The 9,227-nt window shown below is 38.9% G+C and overlaps 1 protein-coding gene across 1 annotated transcript in view; it reads right to left on the bottom strand.

The window, feature by feature from the left end:
- zp3d.1 (zona pellucida glycoprotein 3d tandem duplicate 1) overlaps positions 1-8,195 on the bottom strand; it is a 20,224-nt gene extending 12,029 nt beyond the window's left edge. The window contains exons 1-4 of the mRNA XM_058377025.1: positions 7,510-8,195; positions 631-743; positions 90-193; positions 1-6 (exon numbers count right to left, since the gene is read on the bottom strand). The exon at positions 1-6 is cut by the window's left edge and continues 169 nt beyond it. Of these exons, the coding sequence (XP_058233008.1) occupies positions 1-6; positions 90-193; positions 631-743; positions 7,510-8,058 (772 nt within the window). The 5' untranslated portion in view covers positions 8,059-8,195. The remainder of the gene's footprint in view (positions 7-89; positions 194-630; positions 744-7,509) is intronic.
- Positions 8,196-9,227: the final 1,032 nt, after the last annotated feature.

Below are 9,227 nucleotides of genomic sequence, written 5' to 3'. Positions count from 1 at the left end.
AGTTTCCTGTAAGAGAACACGAACACGGTGGCTCGAGTCCACGCTCATCACAGCCAGCTGAAACACGTGGACGTGATCCGCTGCCTCACCGTCGCGCACAGAGAGACTGAACACCCGCTTCTTCACCATCGTCTTCCGAAACGACTGAGGACGAAATTCGGGCAAATAGCCGATTTTGTACGAATAGTGAAATCTGAGGAAAAACCCAGGGAGAGAATTTTCTTAAATCATTTCACTGCAAAATATTTATATCATGTTTATTTTCTGATAAAAATCTTTATTGCCTCACATTTCAGGAACTCTACAAACCGCCTAAGTTCAGTTTAACTAGCAACACTTGAAATAACGCTAACGTCCAACAACACACGCTAACACATGAACTCGCCTCACAGTAAATAAACAAAACCAACATTAAACTTTTGTTAGTCCTGCTAGCAGCGAAGAGTAAAGCACCAGCATTCTACAACAGACTCAGAGAAAGCTAACAAATCTATCTAGCGAGCTACAGAGCAATATGCTAAAGCTAGCTGTGATGACAAAACTCTTAGAAAACTACAAACACAAATCACGTGTAATGTGTGAATAAACACGCCAATGTTCTTTGGTGTTCCTCAGAGTGTTGAGACTCACCGATCGTACACACACTGGACCGGTAGCATTAGCGGCATGGCTCTGAGAACCGCTCCCTGTGTCTCCGGCCTGTAGAGAACCTCATTAGCATACAGGAGCTGCCCATTGGCTACCTGAACGAGATAAAGATCTCAGAAAAAATATATATTCACAATATAAACACTGAGAAACATTAGCTGGGTTTAACATATTTATTGCCGATGGTCTGAAAGATCTCCAGCATTGTTCTCAAACCATCTGATTGGTGGTCTGTTGTTAATTACTTCTCTTTAATATGTTATCATTTCTATAGCAATAGAACTGGAACCAACTTAAGTTAAATAAAGTATGATGTGTCCTAAGAAATGGTCATCTTTGCTGTGATGTAAGAGGAATAAAACACTCAGGGGCGTGCCGTTAGGAGGAAAATAACCTGCTGTTGGATAATAACTCCATCACATCGCTCTGTCATTCATTTATTACAGAATTATTAATTAATTGAAAATTATTAATTAGTTAATAATGTGTCACTGTACTGTAGTTAATAATGCGTCACTGTACTGTAGTTCATAATGCATCACTACTGTAGTTAATGCGTCACTGTACTGTAGTATAGTTAATGATGCGTCACTGTACTGTAGTTAATAATGCGTCACTGTACTGTAGTATAGTTAATGCATCACTGTACTGTAGTATAGTTAATAATGCGTCACTGTACTGTAGTTAATAATGCTTCACTGTACTGTAGTAAATAATGAGTCACTGTACTGTAGTATAGTTAATGATGCGTCACTGTACTGTAGTTAATAATGCGTCACTGTACTGTAGTATAGTTAATGCGTCACTGTACTGTAGTATAGTTAATGATGCGTCACTACTGTAGTTAATAATACGTCACTGTACTGTAGTTAATAATGCGTCACTGTACTGTAGTATAGTTAATGATGCGTCACTACTGTAGTTAATAATACGTCACTGTACTGTAGTTAATAATGCGTCACTGTACTGTAGTATAGTTAATAATGCGTCACTACTGTAGTTAATAATACGTCACTGTACTGTAGTTAATAATGCGTCACTGTACTGTAGTATAGTTAATGCGTCACTGTACTGTAGTATAGTTAATAATGCGTCACTGTACTGTAGTTAATAATGCGTCACTGTACTGCAGTTAATAATGCGTCACTGTACTGTAGTTCATAATGCGTCACTACTGTAGTTCATAATGCATCACTACTGTAGTTAATGCGTCACTGTACTGTAGTATAGTTGATGCTGCGTCACTGTACTGTAGTTGATGCTGCGTCACTGTACTGTAGAGTAGTTGATAATGCGTCACTGTACTGTACTGTAGTTGATAATGCGTCACTGTACTGTAGAGTAGTTGATAATGCGTCACTGTACTGTACTGTAGTTGATAATGCGTCACTGTACTGTACTGGATAATGCGTCACTGTACTGTACTGTAGTTGATAATGCGTCACTGTACTGGATAATGCGTCACTGTACTGTACTGTAGTTGATAATGCGTCACTGTACTGTACTGGATAATGCGTCACTGTACTGTACTGTAGTTGATAATGCGTCACTGTACTGTACTGTAGATAATGCGTCACTGTACTGTACTGTAGATAATGCGTCACTGTACTGTACTGTAGTTGATAATGCGTCACTGTACTGTACTGTAGTTGATAATGCGTCACTGTACTGTACTGTAGTTGATAATGCGTCACTGTACTGTACTGGATAATGCGTCACTGTACTGTACTGTAGTTGATAATGCGTCACTGTACTGTACTGGATAATGCGTCACTGTACTGTACTGTAGTTGATAATGCGTCACTGTACTGTACTGTAGATAATGCTGCGTCACTGTACTGTACTGTAGATGATGCTGCGTCACTGTACTGTACTGTAGATGATGCTGCGTCACTGTACTGTACTGTAGTTGATGCTGCGTCACTGTACTGTACTGTAGTTGATGCTGCGTCACTGTACTGTACTGTAGTTGATGCTGCGTCACTGTACTGTACTGTAGTTGATGCTGCGTCACTGTACTGTACTGTAGTTGATGCTGCGTCACTGTACTGTACTGTAGTTGATAATGCGTCACTGTACTGTACTGTAGTTGATAATGCGTCACTGTACTGTAGTTGATAGTGCGTCACTGTACTGTAGTTGATAATGCGTCACTGTACTGTAGTATAGTTAATGCGTCACTGTACTGTAGTTAATAATGCGTCACTGTACTGTAGTTAATAATGCGTCACTGTACTGTAGTATAGTTAATAATGCGTCACTGTACTGTAGTTAATAATGCGTCACTGTACTGTAGTTAATAATGCGTCACTGTACTGTAGTATAGTTAATGCGTCACTGTACTGTAGTATAGTTAATGCGTCACTGTACTGTAGTTAATAATGCGTCACTGTACTGTAGTATAGTTAATAATGCATCACTGTGCTGTAGAGTAGTTAATGCGTCACTGTACTGTACTGTAGTTAATAATGCGTCACTGTACTGTAGTTAATGCGTCACTGTACTGTAGTTAATAATGCGTCACTGTACTGTAGTCAATAATGCATCACTACTGTAGTATAGTTAATAATGCGTCACTGTACTGTAGTTAAGAATGCATCACTGTACTGTAGTTAATAATGCGTCACTGTACTGTAGTTAATAATGCATCACTACTGTAGTATAGTTAATAATGCGTCACTGTACTGTAGTTAAGAATGCATCACTGTACTGTAGTTAATAATGCATCACTGTACTGTAGTTAATGCGTCACTGTACTGTACTGTAGTTAATGCGTCACTGTACTGTACTGTAGTTAATGCGTCACTGTACTGTAGTTAATAATGCATCACTGTACTGTAGTTAATAATGCATCACTGTACTGTAGTTAATGCGTCACTGTACTGTACTGTAGTTAATGCGTCACTGTACTGTAGTTAATAATGCATCACTGTACTGTAGTTAATAATGCGTCACTGTACTGTACTGTAGTTAATGCATCACTGTACTGTAGTATAGTTAATAATGCGTCACTGTGCTGTAGAGTAGTTAATAATGCGTCACTGTGCTGTAGAGTAGTTGATAATGCGTCACTGTACTGTACTGTAGTTGATAATGCGTCACTGTACTGTACTTGATAATGCGTCACTGTACTGTAGTATAGTTAATGCGTCACTGTGCTGTAGAGTAGTTAATGCGTCACTATGCTGTACTGTAGTTAATAATGCGTCACTGTGCTGTAGTATAGTTAATGCGTCACTGTACTGTAGTTAATAATGCATCACTGTACTGTAGTTAATAATGCATCACTGTACTGTAGTTAATAATGCGTCACTGTACTGTAGTTAATAATGCGTCACTGTACTGTAGTTAATAATGCGTAAATGCGTCACTGTACTGTAGTTGATAGTGTCACTGTACTGTAGTATAGTTAATAATGCGTCACTGTGCTGTAGAGTAGTTAATAATGCGTCACTGTGCTGTAGAGTAGTTAATAATGCGTCACTGTACTGTAGTATAGTTGATAATGCGTCACTGTACTGTACTGTACTTGATAATGCGTCACTGTACTGTAGTATAGTTAATGCGTCACTGTGCTGTAGAGTAGTTAATAATGCGTCACTATGCTGTACTGTAGTTAATAATGCGTCACTGTGCTGTAGTATAGTTAATGCGTCACTGTACTGTAGTATAGTTAATAATGCGTCACTGTACTGTACTGTAGTTAATGCGTCACTGTACTGTAGTTGATAACGCGTCACTGTGCTGTAGAGTCGTTAATAACGCGTCACTGTGCTGTAGAGTCGTTAATAACGCGTCACTGTGCTGTAGAGTCGTTAATAACGCGTCACTGTGCTGTAGAGTCGTTAATAACGCGTCACTGTGCTGTAGTATAGTTAAGAATGCGTCACTGTACTGTAGTTAAGAATGCGTCACTGTGCTGTAGAGTCGTTAATAATGCGTCACTGTACTGTAGTTAATAATGCATCACTGTACTGTAGTTAGTGTCACTGTACTGTAGTTAATGCATCACTGTACTGTAGTTAATAATGCATCACTGTACTGTAGTTAGTGTCACTGTACTGTACTGTAGTTAATGCATCACTGTACTGCAGTATAGTTAATAATGCGTCACTGTACTGTAGTATTAATGCGTCACTGTACTGTAGTTAATAATGCGTCACTGTACTGTAGTATAGTTAATAATGCGTCACTGTACTGTAGTTAATAATGCGTCACTGTACTGTAGTTAATAATGCGTCACTGTACTGAAGTTAATAATGCGTCACTGTACTGAAGTTGATAATGCGTCACTTTACTGTAGTATAGTTAATAATGCGTCACTGTGCTGTAGAGTAGTTAATAATGTGTCACTGTGCTATAGTTAATAATGCGTCACTTTACTGTAGTATAGTTAATAATGCGTCACTGTGCTGTAGAGTAATTAATAATGTGTCACTGTGCTATAGTTAATAATGAGTCACTGTGCTATAGTTAATAATGCGTCACTTTACTGTAGTATAGTTAATAATGCGTCACTTTACTGTAGAGTAGTTAATAATGTGTCACTGTGCTATAGTTAATAATGCGTCACTGTACTGTAGTATGGTTAATAATGCGTCACTGTACTGTAGTTGATAATGCGTCACTGTACTGTAGTTGATAATGCGTCACTGTACTGTACTGTAGTATAGTTAATGCGTCACTGTACTGTAGAGTAGTTAATAATGCGTCACTGTGCTGTACTGTAGTTAATAATGCGTCACTGTACTGTAGTATAGTTAATAATGCGTCACTACTGTACTGTAGTTAATGCATCACTGTACTGTAGTATAGTTAATAATGCGTCACTGTACTGAAGTTAATAATGCGTCACTGTACTGAAGTTGATAATGCGTAAATGCGTCACTGTACTGTAGTTGATAATGCGTCACTGTACTGTAGTTGATAATGCGTCACTGTACTGTAGTTGATAATGCGTAAATGCGTCACTGTACTGTAGTTGATAATGCGTCACTGTACTGTACTTGATAATGCGTCACTGTACTGTACTTGATAATGCGTCACTGTACTGTACTTGATAATGCGTCACTGTACTGTAGAGTAGTTAAATGCGTCACTGTGCTGTACTGTAGTTAATAATGCGTCACTGTACTGTAGTATAGTTAATAATGCGTCACTGTACTGTAGTATAGTTAATAATGCGTCACTGTACTGTAGTATAGTTAATAATGCGTCACTGTACTGTACTGTAGTTAATGCGTCACTGTACTGTAGTTGATAATGCGTCACTGTAGTGTCGTTAATAATGCGTCACTGTGCTGTAGAGTCGTTAATAACGCGTCACTGTGCTGTAGAGCCGTTAATAATGCGTCACTTTACTGTAGTATAGTTAATAATGCATCACTGTACTGTAGTTAATAATGCGTCACTGTACTGTAGTATAGTTAATGTGTCACTGTACTGTAGTATAGTTAATAATGCGTCAGTGCTGTAGAGTAGTTAATGCGTCACTGTGCTGTAGAGTAGTTAATAATGCGTCACTGTGCTATAGTTAATAATGCGTCACTTTACTGTAGTATAGTTAATAATGCGTCACTGTGCTGTAGAGTAGTTAATAATGCGTCACTGTGCTGTAGAGTAGTTAATGTGTCACTGTGCTATAGTTAATAATGCGTCACTTTACTGTAGTATAGTTAATAATGCGTCACTGTGCTGTAGAGTAGTTAATAATGCGTCACTGTGCTGTAGAGTAGTTAATAATGCGTCACTGTGCTGTAGAGTAGTTAATAATGCGTCACTGTGCTATAGTTAATAATGCGTCACTTTACTGTAGTATAGTTAATAATGCGTCACTGTGCTGTAGAGTAGTTAATAATGCGTCACTGTGCTATAGTTAATAATGTGTCACTGTACTGTAGTATAGTTAATAATGCGTCACTTTACTGTAGTATAGTTAATGCGTCACTGTACTGTAGTATAGTTAATAATGCGTCACTGTACTGTAGTATAGTTAATAATGCGTCACTGTGCTGTAGTATAGTTAATAATGCGTCACTGTGCTATAGTTAATAATGCGTCACTGTACTGTAGTATAGTTAATAATGCGTCACTGTGCTATAGTTAATAATGCGTCACTGTGCTATAGTTAATAATGCGTCACTTTACTGTAGTATAGTTAATGCGTCACTGTACTGTAGTATAGTTAATAATGCGTCACTGTACTGTAGTATAGTTAATAATGCGTCACTGTACTGTAGTATAGTTAATAATGCGTCACTGTACTGTAGTATAGTTAATAATGCGTCACTGTACTGTAGTATAGTTAATAATGCGTCACTGCTGTAGTATAGTTAATAATGCGTCACTGTACTGTAGTATAGTTAATAATGCGTCACTGTACTGTAGTATAGTTAATAATGCGTCACTGCTGTAGTATAGTTAATAATGCGTCACTGTACTGTAGTATAGTTAATAATGCGTCACTGTACTGTAGTATAGTTAATAATGCGTCACTGTGCTGTAGTATAGTTAATAATGCGTCACTGTGCTGTAGTATAGTTAATAATGCGTCACTGTGCTGTAGTTAATAATGCGTCACTGTACTGTAGTATAGTTAATAATGCGTCACTGCTGTAGTATAGTTAATAATGCGTCACTGCTGTAGTATAGTTAATAATGCGTCACTGTACTGTAGTATAGTTAATAATGCGTCACTGTACTGTAGTATAGTTAATAATGCGTCACTGTACTGTAGTATAGTTAATAATGCGTCACTGTACTGTAGTTAATAATGAAGCTCACAGCGCCATCTAGTGTCTGAAGACTGGTGGAACATGTGAAAGAGTTTCTCTCCGGTTATTTATTGCCTTTTTTCCTTACCGATAACGAACTCCCACAGTCATTCAGGTCATACTGGAAATACAGGACGCTCCGGTCAGCACGTGACGCCGGACAAGTTCCTAACCGGAAATGAGCGGCGGAGCTCCGGAAGTTCAGTTGAGCCTGATCAATTCGAACGGTAATCTTGCTGTAGCCACACCACACCTCCACCCCGTTATTATTATTGACCGGAGTGACCCGGATGTAAGGTTCGAGTCTTTGTGGAATTAAAATATCTGCAAGAGGGCGCGGTAACGTGCTTCTTCCGGCTACAGGACTGAAGAGCTCTTTAGAAACAGCAGGAGTGGACTGATGTTGGAACATGGGGAGGAGGAGATAAGGAGGTGTGACGGCGGCTGGGTGATGATGAGGATGATTGATAAAGTCACTGCCCTCACTCTCCGGCCTCGACTCGCTGTAAAGCTCCTGCTCCGGTGATGTGATGGTGCTGTATCTCTGATCATCACCTCTCCCAGCTACAACCACCACACACACCACTAAACTAAACACACACACGGACAGAGAGAAGAGCAGCCGCTGGCCATCCATCTCAATCCCACAGTCTGCAACACTGGGAGCTTTACTGAGAAGAAAATAAATCCTCTCTAGAACACGAAACGGATCTTTCAGCTGCAATTAAGCCACAAAGACGAGAAGCACCTGATGCCGCGATGACGTCACTGCTTAATTACGTAGCCCCGCCCAACCTGAAATGAATTGAACGGTCATTTTGAATTGAAACGGTATTTCTAGTGCTGCAAAAACCATGGTCTTTACCTGGTCACTTCTTTTTCTTCTTCTTCTTTTACTTTTATGTTAATGTATCCTGCATGTACACTGAGAATGTGAAATAACACAACCTGAAAAAACTACTAATACTTCTACAAACACACACAGAGAGAGAGAGAGAGCATTTAATCCAGATGAATGACTGGTTCATGCTGGATAACTGAGCAGGATGGGTTCTTCCTTCTGAGTTGTGGTTTCTAGCATAGGTTCTCCCTCCTAGCTCTGACAGTGTCAGCACGCACACACACACACACATCCTTTTCATTAGTGTGTTGAACTACAAACACATTCAAATGGATGTTCTGGACAAATGGAAGGATGTTAAAAATTTAAGATCAGGGAAAAGCTTTATTAAAAAAATAATAAATGCACTTCCCCCCTCAGCTCAGATGAATAGGATGTAAATTCTCCAGTTCTTCATCTATAAGGTTCATAATTTAATGTGTACAAAAACATTTCGACTATTTACTGGAGCCTTGGTTTCTCCTTCCTGAATTTTTCACTTCATTCTTATCTATCATTAGATTCATGTTGACATTATTTATAAGCCAAGTGTGAGCAGTTGAATTGGATAATAACTTTAATAAAATAACTTGAACTATAACTTTAAAATCAGTAATAAATATAACTTTTATAATGGTTGGTTGCGATTTCCACACACACACAAAAGAAACACAAAAAATGTCTGATGTCAGACGAGGCATTCTCTCCGTCTCTGAAGCTCCACTGTGTAGTTGACTGTAACTACCTGTGGTCCCTCCGGTGTGCAAAGTATTGGCACCCCTCAGTTCCTTCTCTCAGTCAGTGTCACTGCAGCTTTTCATTCCAACCAATCAGAAGCCAAGATTTTGGGGTTTACAGAACTCCCTCAACACACCTGAGTAATCTGATCAATCAGCTAATTAACAGCTCAGAGTGTGTTAGAACCA

Source organism: Hemibagrus wyckioides, linkage group LG23 (genome assembly GCF_019097595.1).
Source record: "Hemibagrus wyckioides isolate EC202008001 linkage group LG23, SWU_Hwy_1.0, whole genome shotgun sequence".
Classification (NCBI taxonomy): domain Eukaryota; kingdom Metazoa; phylum Chordata; class Actinopteri; order Siluriformes; family Bagridae; genus Hemibagrus; species Hemibagrus wyckioides.
This window is presented reverse-complemented; position numbering and strand designations above follow the sequence as displayed.